At 35.6% G+C, this 18,361-nt stretch overlaps 1 protein-coding gene across 1 annotated transcript in view; it reads left to right on the top strand.

Annotated features, from left to right (window-relative positions):
- The first annotated feature begins 30 nt into the window (after positions 1–30).
- Positions 31–18,361, top strand: part of PPP1R3A (protein phosphatase 1 regulatory subunit 3A) — a 41,614-nt gene continuing 23,283 nt past the window's right edge. Inside the window, exon 1 of the mRNA XM_060632919.3 lies at positions 31–874. Within this exon, the coding sequence (XP_060488902.3) occupies positions 87–874 (788 nt within the window). The 5' untranslated portion in view covers positions 31–86. The remainder of the gene's footprint in view (positions 875–18,361) is intronic.

The raw sequence follows: 18,361 nt of genomic DNA, 5'->3' as shown, positions 1-18,361 counted from the left end.
CATTATACTTATTTTAAGCCTCAGTATCTCAAATATCAGCCTCTACTAGTTGTACAGTTCTCTCTTATTTGATACCAGAGAGCCCAATGGAGTCTTCTGAAGAACCTAGTCAGATTAGCAAAGATAACTTTTTAGAAGTTCCTAATTTGTCTGATTCTCTTTCTGAAGATGAAGAAGTTAAAGCTACCTTCAAACCTGGTTTCTCCCCTCAACCTAGTAGACGAGGTTCTGATTCTTCTGAAGATATGTACCTGAGCACTCCGTCTTCAGGTACAAGAAGAGTTTCATTCGCTGACACCTTTGGATTCAATCTTGTGTCTGTCAAAGAATTTGATTGCTGGGATTTACCGAGTGTTTCAACCAGTTTTGACTTAAGTAAGGACATTTTCCACACAGAAGAATATGTTTTATCTCCACTCTTTGAGTTGCCTTCTTCAAAAGAAGATCTTATGCAGCAACTTCAAGTACAGAAAGCAATACTGGAGTCAACTGAGTATCCTCCTGGGTCTACGAGTATGAAGGGCATTATTCGAGTTTTGAATATTTCTTTTGAGAAGTTAGTATATGTGAGAATGTCCTTGGATGACTGGCAGACACATTATGACATTTTAGCAGAATATGTCCCAAATTCATGTGATGGTGAAACTGATCAGTTCTCCTTTAAGATTTTATTGGTTCCCCCTTACCAAAAAGATGGCAGTAAAGTTGAGTTTTGTATACGTTACGAAACTTCTGTTGGTACGTTTTGGTCAAATAATAATGGCACAAATTATGTACTGATTTGTCAAAAGAAAGAACAAGAGCCGGAGCCTGTAAAACCACGGGAAGACGTTCCTAATAGACAAATAAAAGGCTGCTTAAAGGTAAAATCAAGGTAAGGATATGTCTTACATTCATTACTCTTCATAGTCTTAAAGTATTTTATGTCATTCTTCATTTCATGTGTTGTAAGAAATAGCCATTCTGTTTAAAAATATACTGCTCATTATATAGAAAACAACGGTGCTAGGCTTTAACAACGTCAGTGCTATTCAAATAATAGCACTGTGTTATCTCTCCTCCAAATGCAAGGAAAAATATGGGTATAATATAATAAATGGAGAAGCAGGGGAGTACAATGTGCATATTGCCCGCCTAATGACTTACAAATTGTTAAATTCAACCATGGAATGTAGATTCTTAACATGTAAAACTTCTTTTTGACATATATAGTATATTTACTTTCAGTGGCTTTTAAATGTCTATGCCATACTTCAAAACATTTCTGATTCTCACAAAACAGTGTTTCAATATGCTCTTAGTTCTCAGAAATTTGTAGGCTTCCCTCCAAACTTTTTAATGACTGATTAAGTCATATAGGGGTGTTTGGAGTGATACGTGTTAAGTAAATCCTAACAGTGATGACTTTAACGACAAACTAAGAGAAAGACAAAAGTATATGAGTTATGTATGAATCACATAGAAGTTTATAATTATAAACAAATATAACATTATAGAACACAAAGTAGCATAAGTTAGTAAAAGCAAATGGAGCAGAATTAAAAAAAAAAAAAAATGACCCAAATAGAAATAAGGAGATTCAGCTTTATAGATCAGAGATTTGGGATGTGACTCCTCATTAGTAACCCTGCTCTCCTGTTAATATGAAAAAATAAAGAAAACTGCATTCGGCTGTCTCCACTGTAGAGTTGGCTAATTTCCATGACACTAGGTTAGTAGATAAAACATCCAGGAGGAGATAGATTCCTTCTGATCCTCCAAGTGTCTCAGTGGGAAAGTCGACATTGCTCCACAAGTCACAGGCAAATGTTTGATTGTCCTTTGGGTGGTCCATCCTAACTGTTACTAGACCTAAAGATTCTCACAATTGCACCAGAAATAGTGTAATTTGAAGAGGGAACTGTATTAGGAATCAAGACACTGAGATTCCAAGTGGAATTTAATAAAAAATATAAGGAATAACGTTGGAAAAATTTTAACCTCTTTATGCTTTAATGTCTTGATTTATTATATGATAGTAAATAATAACACTAAATGTGTTAGTCTAACACATTGATGAACTAAATATAACATAGGTGGAAGCAATTCAATCATATAAAATATTTCTATTTTCATTATCCTTTAAAGTCATTTGAAAGATTGGCTTGCTCCACTTTGAGAAGTTTGCCAACTTTCTCAGTCCAAATAAAACTTTCTCAGATTTTAACTGATGCTGTTAAGAGAACAGTATAACCATAATCTCTACATGTGCTAAAATAATAACTTAGATGTTTATGAAATTACTTGGCAACATGTTACCTATATAGACAAAATAAGTTCAACACTATTTAACAAAGTAATGTATATACACAAACATGCACATTGAATACTTTACAATATCTATTAAACGTGCTGCAACTTGCTCTCTCTGTTAGTGAAAAGCAAAATTTAGAAAGGTCACAACCTTATTGTCAACATGCTAATAGAAGAAGCAGTGTTTAAGTCCAAGGTATTTTCTGAAGTTTAAGATGCAGCTTTAAAAATACAAGCAGTGAACTATGGTATAGATAGAGGATTCTTTTGATAGATAAACCCTGACTTGAAACCAAGAACAAAAAAGGGCAACTGATAGGTCTAATCTTCCACCCCAGTTATGATATTATTGGAACTTCTCCTAGTCTAAGATATGTATAACTATATACATCCATACACACATTTGTATTCAGAACAGTAATCATTGGATTCATAGCGGACACCATTCAAGTTTTAATATTGCTTTGGGGAAAAACCTGAGAAGAACTAAACCACAAAATGGTCTAAAGGCCTGTAAAGTTTCCTAATGAGTTATAAAAATGGAAAAAATCTCTCTCCTTCAAAACCACAAATACATTTTCTGCACTTCTATAACTTAAAAATGACCAACATAATTCAAACCACATTTTGAAAAAAGCATTTGCCTCTGGAGGAGGCCTTTTGTGCTGAGTTTCAGTCCAACATGAATTTTTACATCTGATTTATATACCACTCAAAATGGAGTGTATAAAGGAAATCCTGACAGATCCTTAGAACAGCATGTGCCGTAATAGAATATTTATACAGCTTTTCCATGATATAATTTATATGCAATGGGGTTTCAAATATTCCTAAAACTCACACAAGAGAGCATTATCAAATTTCTAAATGAATATTGCAGTTGGATTTCATTGTGAAGAATTTAGTTAGGGAAAAAGAGCACACCTTATTAGTGTTATTTTGCAAAACATGTAGTTGGCTAAAATAAAAGTGAACTAATACTTATTTGATCAAAAAATTATAGTTTCTAAAATATCCTTCTCCCTTCAAAGAGTTATGGAATCTAGATAGGTTTTTTGTTGTTGTTGTTGTTGTTGTTGTTGTTGTTGCTGTTTTTAGTGTTTCCACACTTCCTCCATAGCTTAATTTGGAGGGCACTTCTTCCATAGGATAAATACAGAAGAGAAATTTATGTGGATTTTTGCTCCATACATGCAAGCAATTGATAATACTGTGTTATATAACTCAGAGTTAAAGTGAAAATAAACTGTCCTGATGCAGACAGTAACATCTAGCTCCAATTCTTTTTAAAACCAAAGTTAATTTCCTATCAGGGTCCTGGAGATTGTATCTTCTGAAAGTGTCAATAATTCCTTCTAATAAATACAGAATGAACTGTGGGAACACATTTAGTGAGGTAGGATTTCTGTTATGTCAATCACCCTAGGCACTATGCTTTTCCTGTGGAGATTTTTTTCAGGTCAGAGTCTGAAAATCTCTACATTGATATGGCTGTCTATTTGATGTTTGTTAATCTATCCACTTTGACAGAAAGAATTATCTAGAGGGAGAGGAAAGCAGAGTTTGTAACTCTCAGGCATGTGACTGAGAGTGACCCAAAGGTATTTAATTGCACGGAAAGTCATGCATCATGAGATACTTGATAAGTGTCACCACATATATGGCACAGGTGTATGTGTTAGCAAACAAACTAAGCAGATTTCTGATCTGCATTCCTTGGGATTTATTTCAAAATAAATGACCAAAAGAAATAAATGACATTGATATAAATTACATTAAATTTACAGAGATAAATAAGCCAAAAATAGCATGCATAAGCAGTTAAAATTACAGGCTTCAGAGTTAAACATATCTGGCTTTGAGTCCAAGCTCTACCATGCTGGCTGTGTGACTTTGGGCAAGTTAAGTTTGGTTTCTTCATCTGTTAATTGGGAATAACAGTAGTACTACTATCTTCTAGGGGTTGAGATTTCTGTGGCATGATACATATTAACTTCTATGGCACAGTGTCTGGCCATGGTAAGTTTTCAGTAAATGTTAACCAGCATAAAAAAAGACAAGGCTAACTTTAGCTTTAGGTGGATCTCAAAAACCCTAGAAAGGCTCAACCTGCCCCAAAGTCTTGATACCAAGACTTTCCTTTCAGGGTTCCCAACTTTTCAGCTTTGGAGAGCCATTCCTTTGTCTGTTGCAGGATTTTAATCAATAAACAAAACTAATTCAATTGCAAATTTTCGTGAGAAATGTGTCACCTTATATCTGAAACACCCTGAAACTGGGTTTCTTAATGAGTATTAAAATTTCCACATTTACTAGATGACAAAATGGAGGAACAGAAAGGAAGGGGTAAAAAAAAAAAAAAAAAGGCATGAATTTCAACATTGAACAGACAATGCATATTAATCCCAGTAAAATATATAGTTAGTAGCTAGGTGACTGTGGACATATTACTTTACTTCTCAGCGCCTCAGTTTATTCATCTGTAAAATAGGGGTAATGATGCCTGATATTGTGATGATTCAATTACCATAAAATTAGATACTTTTAAGGCTTCTAGTAGAGTGCTGGCCACATACAGAGTAGTCATCAAAAGCAAAGCATATTCGCCATGATTATCAAATCTTGTTCAGCTAATTTCCTGATTCTTGGACTTGTATGATTTCTCTAGACCTCATAGTCTACCTTGTTCAGGTTCCAAAACTCATTCAACAAGTGTTTATTAAGGACCTGTGTGTTGTCAGACACCAGTATCCATGAGAAAAACATGGCTGCAAACATGACTCTGAGATGAGGAGAGGCCCCAAAGAAAAGGCCTCCCAGGGGCTGAGAGAAGAGAAAGGGAAAGAGAGAGACCATCAGCTCCGATTCTTTGGGTATACGATGGGATAAAAAATAAAGTAAGAACCATTTACATTATGTTTCATGTTTTCTAGAACATGTGATCTATCACTGATCTTGTGCAAGGGCTAGAGGAGTGACCTTTTTGTTCCCCCACCAGCTGCTAAATGTATGTTCCCAACTGTTGGGTACACAGACTGACTTCATCTGGTTTTCTATTTTATTAAGTGAACCCAATTTATTATTTTAAGTAAAGAAATGGCATGATATAGGTGTTGGATGGTATTTATAACTTGGCCAGGTGAATGCAAATAAATTCCTGAAAGATTTCAATGCCAAAGGAGAAAATTGATCAGTCTTCAATTTTTGTACCCGAGAATAGAATAAGGCACATTCAAGAAGGGAAAAGAGAGAAATATTTTCTAAAGCATGATTTTAAGATTACAGAGAGTTTACCTTTCAGGGTGGTATAAAATCGTCAAAATGAAGCCAAGAAAAGCATTGGAAAATGGAGCATAAGATATGGTAATGTTGCATGTTCCAGTCAGGCCCATTGGATCGTGAGACTTCCTTAATTTACACTTACAGTATAATCTGGGATCCTGGAAATAGTCCAAAGAGGTGTAAATAGCCCCATGAGGCCTTTAGGACTTAATGTATTCCATAACTAACTTGTTGTGAGTCCGTACTAATTGTGGAAGCCAGGTCTGGTTAAAGCGGGGGGGACCCTGGCAAGGCCATATGGAAACATAAAACGCAGCTGCACAGGACCTGTCAAGAGGACCGTTTAGAAGCTGCCAGCTGGTTGACAGCAAGGAGCCAAGTAGCTTAGTTTCCTTGGAGATCTACCAGGGCTTTGTGGCTTCCTGGTTTTGTATAAACCCATAGCCCTAGAAGCCTAGATTCCATGGAGTAGTTTTGGAGCCTTTTCTGAGAGAAGAAGAACATGAGAGTCTCATCATTCAAGGTGTTTCTGAAGCTCTGGTTGAAGGAAATCACTATGGATCCCGTTTCTTACATGGATCCTCTGGATCTCCATGAGACTTTACTTCCCACCCAAAGCCCATCTGCAAGTCTACGCAAATTCTGATAGGGCCCAAGCATTCTGAGCCAATAAGGCTTCAAGAAGAAAAAATGATTATAATTTGGGACATTTAGTTTTCCACCTTCTTCCAATTTTGCTGCCTGTGGCTCTTGTCCCTCTTCTAAGTTTTTACCCCAACACCCCAACAGAAATAATATAGGGGAAGTGACCTCAGGAGCAGACACCTGAGGTGGGCCCGACTCCTTAGTGCCCTGGCAGACGTAAAAGGTCTTCTACGCTCTGACACTTCACCTTGAAACCATGCCTGAAACTTTTACACACACACACACACACACACACACACACACACACACACACTTCCCTTCCTTAAATGCAGACACATCTAGGATGGAAGGGACTATCTTTATCTTACACCTGATTAAAGTCAGCTGCACAAGGGGGCTTTAAGTGTGGATTGAAACAATGGAAATGGATAATTTTAGAGCAGAGAGCATTATGGGATACAAGGCAAGTTTGTGTACGGAGTTGTAGTAAAGGCTCCATAGAGGCAAGAGGACTCGGGGGGGTGGGGGGGGGGTCTGGACTGTATGTGTGTATTGAAGGGAAAAGGTGGATTCCATAAACAATGAGGCCTAATGGAAATAGCATACCATTTAAAGTCGGGCAGATTTGAGCTGTCAGTATAACTAATTACTAACTGTGCAAACTTGGATAAATTATATTTTTCATCCTTTTCACTAAGGCCAAAATAGGGATAATAATTTCTACTTGGCAGAGGTGCTATGAGAAATACATGAGTTAACATATACAAGCATCTGTCTCAGTTGCTGATACTTTATATGCACTCAAAATGGCATTGGTGATAAATTCCACTTTTTAAAGTTTATTTATTTATTTTGAGAGAGATGCAGAGAAAGTGAGTGGGGGAGGATAACAGAGAGGGTTAGAGGATCTGAAGCAGGATTCGTGCTGCAGACAGCCTGATGCAGGGCTTGAACTCATGAACCTCAAGATCACGACCTAAGCTGCAGTTGGACACTTAACTGACTGACCCACCCAGGCACCCTGATAAATTCCACTTTTATAAATCTTGTATATGGCTAGTTCTATGCTCAGGATTAATGGAGGCATGCTTTTTTTTCTTATAATAATTTCTGCTACCAGGACCCAGGCTAATACAAAGAGTTTCAATTTTAGTTGTATTATAGATTCAATAAGCTTTTGGTCACCAATCAGGGACACCAATATTGATGCCACTGCTGCTATGAGGAAAATTATTTCCAAATTCCAGCAATTTCTGGGTTACAAAAAAAAAATCTGGATTGCCTGTTCATAAGTTGAACACTACTTACAAAAAACTACAACGTGTTTCTTTTTAAGGTAGTTCTTAAAATAGTTCTTTTGGACTAAATAAATAAAGTTACCTGCACACGACTTCACCTTATCACTTTATACCTATGAATAGAAGATGAAATTGAATTTTATGTAGTTCTTTTCCTCTAAGAAAATATATTATATACCATTGCATTTCAGTCATTTCTTTGTTTTAAAGCATTCTCCGTACCCTACCTCTATATAAAAAAGAAAAAATCTCCTCAGGACATATGTCTCGGATCTTTTCAGGCTTTTATTCTGCTTCTCTAATAGTTTTACTTGGGTAAATGCCATGGTAGTGTTATTATCTATTATATAAGTAATAACTGGTTTTGAAAGCTTAATCATATCACCCTGCTGTTTAAAGATTTTATGACAAAATAGAAATTGCTAGATTGGAATGCTATATGGCATTGTTTAGTGACAGAGACCAACTGTACATTAAACAAATCTGTCTCAGGAAATTTTGCTACTCTCTCCCCCTCAAGTGAAAGGGTCTGAAAATGGGGTGTGTTGCAAATAAGTACCATTTACGTCACAAATAGAAATGGGATTCAAACTGTCATAAGACAATGACTGTCCTATGTGTGGTTGTGGATTTGAATTTTATTTACCCCTTTTGAAATCTGTAGTAGTAAAAAAGACAAAATATCCCCCAATTCAGATTTGTAAAGCATGCCAAATAGTAGGCCCTTTTCTTAATTATGTGAAACAGATTTTATAGCCCATTTAACATTGATGGTATTCTGATTTGTTTTACAGATTTAAGCTATGATACAAATCAAATAGACTATAACTTCCTAAGTAAAACCCCAAGCTTATTTTCATTCTTAAAAATTACTGTGGATGTCCATACACAATTACAAATCACATAGAAATGTGTAGGTAAATTTCAGCTTCATAAGCCATGTGTGAAATGAAACTGGGAACAATACTCACGTTTTACTAATATCTCCCTTTGAGGATTAATACAGCTGATTTTATAATGTACTGTCATATGTTAAATCTTTTGGGTATTTACCAATAGAAGCATTGCACAGATTTTGAAAATCACATTCAGGTGCAATAGAAAATATAATCTTCACATATATTCTAAGTAGGTCTCTATTGTGTTTGGTGTAAATAAAGTTACAATCATTGTTTCCAATGTTAAAACACACTTGATTTCTGAGTAATTTTCAACAAGTCGTATTGTTTTAGAAAAGACCGCTTAATTCTTTTGCTTCCAGGCAGACTTATGCCAAAAACTACTCGGGCCGAATGGTTATATATTCTCTTATTAATCATCTACCGGGAAATTGTGCTCTTCAGTAATGTATTCTATCAGGAATTCCTTGTCTTTTATGTCCCATTCATATTGTTCTAGGTCTTTAATCTTGCCATTTGTTTCCTCGGTTTCCGTGACTGATTTCTATTTTCTTTGTCAAGTAACCTAACAGCTTTAGATTGTTACCCTGCAGGCCTAACTAGTAAACTAGTTGGTAGTATTCTAATGCAAAAATCAAAGAAGAAAAAAAACCTCCTCACCAACTAGATTTTCCGAAGGAGTGAAGGGTATCACTATTCCAAGGATGGCACTGTGGGCACTAACATTTCAGGTGTGGCAGGGAACAGAAGGCTGCTAAACAGCTCTCCCGATCCTGCCATTAGTAGCTTTGAGTTCTGAGTTCTGGAGTGATTGTTATTATTACTGTACTTCCTATGGGAGTCACAGAAGAGAAAGATACTTAATTTACAAAATTACAAAGTTAGAGGTATTTCAGAAGATTACTCAGTGTATTTCTCAATTCTACCTAAAAAGATAGCTGTTAGAATCTTAGACAAATAATGAATAGTTTAGAATAGCTATGTACACTATTTTATAGATATCTAATATTTTAATAAAATTTCACTCAAGAATATAACTGTATAAGACAATGAAAAGAAATTTTGAATAGGTTTATAAAAGTCAAATGTAGTCTAAGCCAGCTGAAATTTAAATTGTTAAGTGTATCCTTTTGTAGAAAGGTTAATACAATGTCTACAAGCAGAATTCATCTGAATAGATGTTAAATTTCTTGACTGTGTGTGTGTGTGTGTGTGTGTGTGTGTGCTATTTGCTTTAATGAATATATGCAGAGGACTGGGAAAGCTAATCCAATTCATAATTTATTTAGTAAATTGAACATAGCGAGCAGAAGTAATACTGTCCATCTATATTCAAATTATTCTTGACTCAATTCCTTTTTGTGGAAAAATATACATACACGTATCTGTTTTTATGGGCTTTTTACTTAAACCTTATCTTGTTTGTGTATATGTGTGTGTAATACATAAAGACATTCTTCAGATAGATCATATGTTTGCTAATCGTGTGCATATTTTCTGTATTAGTAATATCTCATTTAAAGCTAACTTTGGCAAACAAAGTTAAATTTTTAGATAATGCTCGTTATATGGACATTCAAGACATTTGTTTACCATTCTCATTAAACTCATGTAGTTCAAATAGGATCCCTTTTGCCCTTATATTGCTTTGGGGTTTTATTTGTGTGTTTGTTTTGTTTTAAGTTTAAGAGAGAGAAAGAGAGCAAGGAAGGCGCAGGGAGGGAGGGAGAGAGGGAGAGAGCGGGAGAGAGAGAGAGAGAGTGAGAGAGAATCCCAAGCAGGCCCCTCACCATGAGCGCAGAGCCTAACTTGGCACTCAGTCTCATGAACGGTAAGATCATGACCTAAGCCAACTGAGCCACCCAGCTGCCCCTTGGCCTCATATTTCTTTGTTATTCTTCCTTTAAATGACAGTATTTCTGGCCATATTCTTTCATGGAGTAGTTGCTTCTAGGGTACAAAAGGAAACAGCTTTCCTTAAATGAAAGGATTGCTGTTTACCGTGTTTGTATCTGATGTAATTTATTTAGAGAGAAAAATTAACATTTAACAGAAGACTTATTGCTTATCATATATTTGTATGTCTGGAAGGAAGAGGACTTCTGTCATAGGGCTCTCGGTATCTGTTTAGTCAGAATGTTTACAAAGGTGGCATTTACAGTGGTGGCCTTTTCCTGTACTTAAAGAAAAACTCACGTGTGTGCCATCTTCCCAACTGGACTGCAAGTTCCTTGAGGCCAGGAATGATATGTTTGTCTAAGCGTGATTCCTCACTGTAACTAATAAAAGTATTTGCATATAAAAAGCTCTTAAAGATATCTATTAAAGGCAACTGGTTTTCTCATTGATAACCCTGAGGCCTAGTAAAATCCAAAAGCAGCTTCTGAATAATTGAAGAATGAATTATGCTTGTTACAGTTTAATGATGAGTACGTTTATTGTTTTCACAATCTTTAAAACTCAGATGCCTTCTGGACATTTCCATCTGGATATCCAGGTGGCAAATTAATTCCCTTGATGTCTCACACCAAAGTTACATTACTCCTTAAATCATAACTCTTCTTCCTTTATTTTATATTTTGTTTAAAATAATAGACAACATCCCTGCCACGCATATAAAAAACTTAATAAAAGACAACATCCCTTAATAAAAGACAACATCCCTGCCATGCAAATAAAAGACAGAAGAACTGATTTCTCTTTTGCTGGTTCCTATTGATTCTATATCCATATTATATTTTATGGCCATGAGGTAATGATCGTGTATTTGATCAAAAATAAAAATTACTTTAAAAATTAAGAATAGAATATATAAAGACTATAAATACATATTATAAAAAACAACAGATGAAAAGCAAATTTGTCTCTGCAGTAACTTTCTCAACAATTGAGAAATAAATTAATATGGTCTACTATGGGATTGTCTACTATGATGGTCTTTTTTTCTATCCCGAGTCTTCCCAAGACCTGATTCATGGAGTCACCATAATATTACTTTGAAGTAATGTCAAATAATCTTATCTCAAATAAAATAAATATTCATCGGTTGGCCTTTGACTTTCTTTATACCACAGTCCAGACCAGTGGGACCAGAGCCAGAAAAATTTAACAGGCTGAGTAATGAAAGACCAAAGGCAGATATTGTATGTCTACTGATCAGAATTGGGTCATTCATTCTTTTTTCTTGCCAGGGCTAGGACCGAAGCCAATACTCAGATTAGTGCTACTGTTGCTCGTGTGCTGCTCCCTCAGCCTGACACCTGTGGATTCTGGGCCTGCCTGCTGTCCTGTTAGCTTTTCTTTATTTTATTGTCTTCCCTTGACTGGGCCTTTTGCCTCTCCTGGATGCCTCCTGTGTACCTAAAGCTCAACTGTATTAAGTTGTTTGGCACTTTCAGCTCTGTCTTGGGACTGCAATCTTGGTCTTCCCCTACATGAAATCAAAAACCAAAAATATTTAAGGGGACTAATGCAATGCATCTAAATGTTTAACCTTAAACCTACAAAGGTAGTGTGATGGATCTGCTACACTCTATATAATACTATTTACATTTTTTTGGATATAATTTTAGATTTAAAGAAAAGTTACAGGAAGAATAGGAAGACTTCCCATATTCCTGTATGCAGATGTTTTGAAACTATTTAACACAGGGGCCCATTTGCACTGATTCTTATAGGCAAGAGCTTTAACTTTTGAAAACTTTGAGCAATGGAAAGTTTCTAGTTTATAGCTAATTGCTGATTTTGCAGAACATAAAATACCTTGAAAATACTTGCTGAAAATGTTAACAAGCTCAAAGTGAAATAGTACGGTCATCATCAGACAGTATAAAGTTTTAATTAAAATTTTTTTAAACATTAAAAATTAGAGTTTTATGACAGTAAGATTTGTGAAACAAACATCTATCTTAGGAAACTAGCATAAATAATTATATATTTTTATGGCACAAATACTAATATACTCCCCCTACACTGACACAGTAATTAGTTCTTATATCATCACCCTCCACTGACACCCCATAGTTTTCATTAAGAGTTTTACTATAATTTTCCTAATATTTTAAAGAACTTTATTGTATAAAACCTAAAGTCTTGACCCAAAGTGAAAATGTATTATTGAGGGAGGGAACGCATGGCATTTGTAAATAGTTCTTATGTTATAAGAAGTTTTTAAGTGCAGTTAGGTAGAAATTAAAGTTTTATTATTTAAACTTGTTGTTTCCCAATTAACTTTTTAAAAATGTTTATTTATTTATTTTGAGAGACAAAGAATCTCTAGTAGGCTCCAGGCTCAGCACAGAGTCCAACAGGGAGCTCCATCTCACAACTGCAAGATCATGACTCAAGCCGATATCAACAGTCTGGTACATAACAGAGGCCGCCACCCAGGTGCCCCCAGTTAACTTTCAAAGTACAGGTGGAGATGGGTTCCCACTGAAAATGTTATTTGGGAGACTGAATTAAACATTTTCTGGGTAAGGCATCGTTGTTGAGAAAGTTGGGGGGGTATTTTTTTTAGTACAGTCCAATATAATGGTCTGTGATGAATTGTAACCTCTAAGGAAATTAATTTTTTGAAACCCCTTTCAAAATTATGTTGGCATGATTATAAATGTCAATTGTGTGCGTGTGTGTGTGTGTGTGTGTGTGTGTGTTTCTCTAATTCCTAGGGAATTCCTTGGCCAGTTATGGTAATTTTTGATGAAATTCCTTTCATTCTTTTAATTTTGTACCTAAGGATCTGTAACATTAGTTAGAACTTGGCTACAAAACGAGGCGGGACTTTCATATCATGTATGGACTATATCACACTGACAACTTTAATTCTATGATATTAATATTATGATATTACTACTTTAATAAGTTACCTTGTCCTTTCATTTAGAAATTTCTAATTATATAAGCTTAAAGAATATGTTTTAAATCTATCACATTTCTATAGTGATATAAAGTTATCTCCCATTAGATCACTTTTATACATTGTAGTCAGCAATACCACTTCATTTCATATAAGAAATTGGGCAAAAGGGATCTATTTGATCAAGTCCAGAAAATATTTAAGAGAAGTCAGGTTTGTGATTTAAGCTCTCTAATCTGCTATGGCTCTGAACCAAAATGCCTCAAGCAGCCACTTATTCATAAAGAAATAAGAGGGTTCTTGTTTTATGTAGAACACTACTAGGTAGCTTCTATCTTCAAGCATGGATTTGGTTAAGGGATAATATTTATATACCTGAAGAGTTAGTTATCAACATAGTATGTGCCAAATGGAATGATGTACTCGGAGAAAATCAATGGAGACACGGAGCAATAGGCATTCCAGAAAGGACTGTACTTGTAGGCTGCCCTCATTAGGAAGGGCATCTCAGAGGAATTGAGCTTGACGTTGAAACGGTAAACCCCGGTAGGTGGAGGAGGAGCAGGAGAGTATTTACATAGAGTAAAAAATATTTGTGGAAAAGACAGTGTGAAGGACAACGGGAGGATTTTGTTGGTCAATCAGACTGCCTAGAATGGACAGAATTGTGAAAGTCAAACTTGAAAATGAACTGTGCCCTCTTGCTAGGCTGAACATCTGAACTTGAGTCTCCCTATTCAAAGATAAAGTAGTATTTCAATTATATTAATTCAGAAAGTATTCAGAATAAATAAATGAAAAGTACGAACTGGGTTGCTAACTGTATGAAATGATATTGATTTAATTGTAAATGTTGAGCATAATTGCCCTCATTTTTTTCTCCTAACATGTTTCTACTAATCGTGTTTTATGGAAGATCCCTTACTGCCTTGAAAAACTGCTTATGGCATTTATGGACACCATTACACTTCTGCTTGTGTTTTGGGTGTCTCATGGTTTAAAATCTTTTTTATGTTATTAACCATTTTTTTTTTTACTGTGTCTTTACCATTTTTACTATTGGAATGGTTAAATATAGGTTTTATTCCTTTCTCGTTATCAATGTTAGTTGTTTCATTTTGCTATAGGTCATCCTTAATATAAAAAGCAGATATGTATGATGGCACACGTTTTTAGATATTTCTAAACCTATTTCATGGTCATGCCTGGGGAAATTTTCTTTTTATAATTAGTTGATCCAAATTCTTCCTTTAAAATCTAAGGGTTATGTTTTAACTGAGTGAGAAAGATTAGTCCAGGCGTCTCAATGTTTATCCTTGTGGTTGGGCATATGGAAATTACCCTAGTATGGTCCCTTCTATAACACCAGTGACCTCAAGATTGACAGAGTATGAGTTCTGGTTAACTTGAAAGAAAAAAAATCAGAATATCAGTAGCAAAGGTCTTACTGTGCTCTTCAGCTTGTGCATGGATAGGGAATAAACAAACAAAAGACACTAGTGACTGGAGAAATCAATCAAGGGTCTTCATACATTCAACAAGTGATATTCAGCACATACTACACGTGCCAGATACTATTCGAAACAGCAAGGGTACATTAGTGAAAAAATGACAGTCTCTTTCCTGGGTTAGCTTACATTCTAATGGAGGGAAAACTAATAAGTAATTAACATAACGAATAAGTAAGTTATGTTAGAAGATGGCAAATGCAGCTGAGAATATAAAACGCAAAGCGGCATCAGAAGAATTAGTAAAGACGGCACATCGCTGAGGAAATGACAACTGATCAGAGACTTGAAGAGAGTTAGTCATGAAGAAATCTGGGGGAACAGAGTCCCATGCTGAACAAAGCAGCTGGGGCAATATTTGAAGCGATTTTAAGTGATGGACCTTTCCCTTTTGTCTACTTATGTCTCCTATAGACCGTTGGGCATATTTTCCACAGGACCAGTCACAACCTCATCACAGGGTCCGTGACAGAAAGGGAAGCGTGCAGTAAAGAGAAAACAGTTTCTCTTTGACACCATACCTTTCTAGGATCCCTTTCTCCTTTTCCTGGCTGCTTTCTGGCTGCCCAGATTCTCATATCTTATCTTTCAAAGGTCCATCTTTTCTACTGAAGGACCAAGTTGCAGCTTTGTTTTAGTGAAGATGGAGTTGTGTTATAGTGAATCTAAACAAAGAAGAAATTTAACACTGGAGTTATTTGAATTTAAAAGCACTAAATAATTGTACCTATCATTTTTACTTTCACATATTTTGATTATCCTGATTATAGACTACTAGTATCATATATATATATAGTATTGTACAAACTCGCATAAGTTTATATAAAATGAGACATGTGAAAAGAATTTTTTTTTCATAAAATCAACACCATACATATACAAACAAAGCAAACCATTGCAAAATGCCGATTCTCAAAGACAGCAAGTATAATCTTCTAAGTGCCTTCACTTGCGTATCATATCAGGAAAAAAGAAGACCAGAATATACCTGGTTGTGGTATTTTTACATGAAACATTCTCTTACATATGATAAACCCCAAAAACATGAAGCTATTAGCATTATCCATAAACTTACATTTAAACTATGAAATTGAAAGTTCTGCCTTTTTCAACACTGTTTTACTAGTCTGGGTCTAAAATTTTACAAACACTATCAGTTTTATAATAGCAATATGGTTCTTAGTGTAGAAATTATGAATGTTTCTTACCCTAAACAACATGTAGTTTTCCTTTCAGTTAAAAAAAAATAAGTAAATTTAGATTCACTGAAGTATGGATGGGCAATCTCCATGATGAATGAAAATTAATTGTTTTATAGACATAACAGTAGCAGAAATACAACCTATGTAAAATTTATATTAATGCTAGCATATTTGATTATATGTTCCGTCTCCTCTTTCCACCCCACGAAAACTCCAAGTATTTTTACTGAAGGAATTAATTTCACACTAACCATACCTTCACAGAGCAGCCAGTGTAGTAGCGTAAACCAGGGTTTCTCAAGTGTGGCTGCACACAGGAAAGGGGAAAAAAAGGCACCCATACGTAGGCGCCATGACAAAGAAGAATTGCACTTGTCGGGGGCTGGGCTCAGGCGCAGGTATTTTTAAAAAGCTCCCCAGGTGTTTCTGTTATGCCCCAGGATTAAGAATAACTGGTATAATCTGAAGACATAAACACAGGTGTTCTGAGTTAACTTTTTAAAAAAAAATTGCAATTCATTTGGTCTCAGTATCCACTAATAGAGTTTAAACGAAAAGAAAGTAAATCTAAACGAAGTAACACTTTTACAGGTATGGCACGTGAGAGGGTTAAGTAATAGTAGCAATGTTAAAGATAAAGTTAATTACCATTTAGAATGAAGTAAATTTTAGAAGTTTTCTTTTACAAGGTTGTCTTTTTGAGAATTGTGTATTTTATAAATCAGAAAATCAAGCTTTTAAAAAGTGTCTGTAATCAGATCGCAGGATCTCCTCTTCCTCCAGTCTGATCTCTCTTTGCAAGCCCATGTATCTACACAGCCAGCTCCCTCCCCTCTTTGAGTTTGGGTTAGTGCTCCTAGTATTTTTTTCTGTAGGACCCCAGGCTTCCCCAGTCGTGAATGGTACAATTGTGACTTTTAAACTGCTGGTTTTATTTATCTTTCTTTGCACTGTAAACTTTATGAAGGCAGAGTTTGTTTAATCTTGGCTTGTGTTCGTGGTTTAACTTCTAGTATAATGTCTAGCAAATATTAAATATCTGTCCATCGAAAACACACTGAGTTGTGTCTGACATTCTGAATTAGCATGATGTCCAATAAATGGACTGAGTCCTTCAAGCCCACTTGGTAGTACGATTCTTCAGAGTATTGACTCCAGAATCTTCCTCTGCCTTGTTGAAAGTGTGGCCGAGATACCACCTTTGGCAATGTGGCTGCATCTCAGCAGAATTTGGCTCTTGCACCCGACTCCTTCAGCAATCCCAGTCTGTGGCCCAACTTCTTTAGTCACCTGCTCCTTGCCTTTTGACTCATATCAGGTTCTCAACTAGTCCTTCCAAGCACCATATTGCTCTTGTACTAATCTTCAACCATAGTCTATCTTATTGAGCCCTTCTCACTTCATCTTCTTAGGATTTCCTAGTAATAAACTTTGCTCTATTTAATCAGGGATCCAAAGACCTTCAACCGGGAGAGTCATCTTGGCACTGATGAACTCCTCCATGCTTACTCTATCTCTTCTAATGGTAGGCTCCAGACAAAATAACATGATGTTTGTACTGTGAGCTTCCTAAATCAGTTGGACTTCTTTCCTTAAATCTACATATTCATTTGGATCATTTCTGTATCTGTTTACAACTACTTCAGTCTAGAACCTAGGTAGGACCAATGACTGTTGGATGTTTTCTAGCATTTGGTATTGAAATTAGCATTAGTGAGAATGTGAAGTATAATTAGTTGCTTGTGATAATTATATTAATAAAGATTATTTATATTAAAAATAATATTTTTCCCTAAAGAGATTTAATCAAATAAAGTCTATATAGGAACTCTCCAAGGTAGCAAAGACTTTAGGGCTAATAAAAATTACAGCCATCATCCAAATTAAAAACTTTTGCACTTCAAAAGACACAGTCAACAAAGTGAAAAGGCAACACACATAATTGGAGAAAATACAAATCGTATATCTAGTAAGTGAGTTACATGCAGAAGAATTCTTACAACTCAATAATAAAAAGAGAACTCAATTTTAAAATAAACTAAGGGGTGCCAGGAAGGCTCAGTCAATTGAGCGACCAACTCTTGGTCTCAGTTCAGGTCATGACCTCATGGTTTGTGGGATTGAGCCCCATTGTGCAGAGCCTGCTTGGAATTCTCTCTCTCTCTCTCTCTCGCTGCCCTCCCCTCTCTCTGCCCTTCCCTCATTTGCACGCTCTCTCTCTCCCAAAATAAATAAATAAATTTTAGAAATTAAATAAAATGAAACAAGCATTTGAATAGATATTTCTCCAAAGAAGCTATTTTAATGACCAATAAGCACATAAAACAGTAGACAACTAATTAATCATTAGGGACATGCAAATCAAAACCACAGTGAG

Source organism: Panthera onca, chromosome A2 (assembly GCF_046562875.1).
Source record: "Panthera onca isolate mPanOnc1 chromosome A2, mPanOnc1 haplotype 2, whole genome shotgun sequence".
Taxonomy (NCBI): Eukaryota; Metazoa; Chordata; class Mammalia; order Carnivora; family Felidae; genus Panthera; species Panthera onca.
The sequence above is the reverse complement of the archived record's forward strand: the minus strand, read 5'-3'. Positions and strand labels throughout refer to the sequence as shown.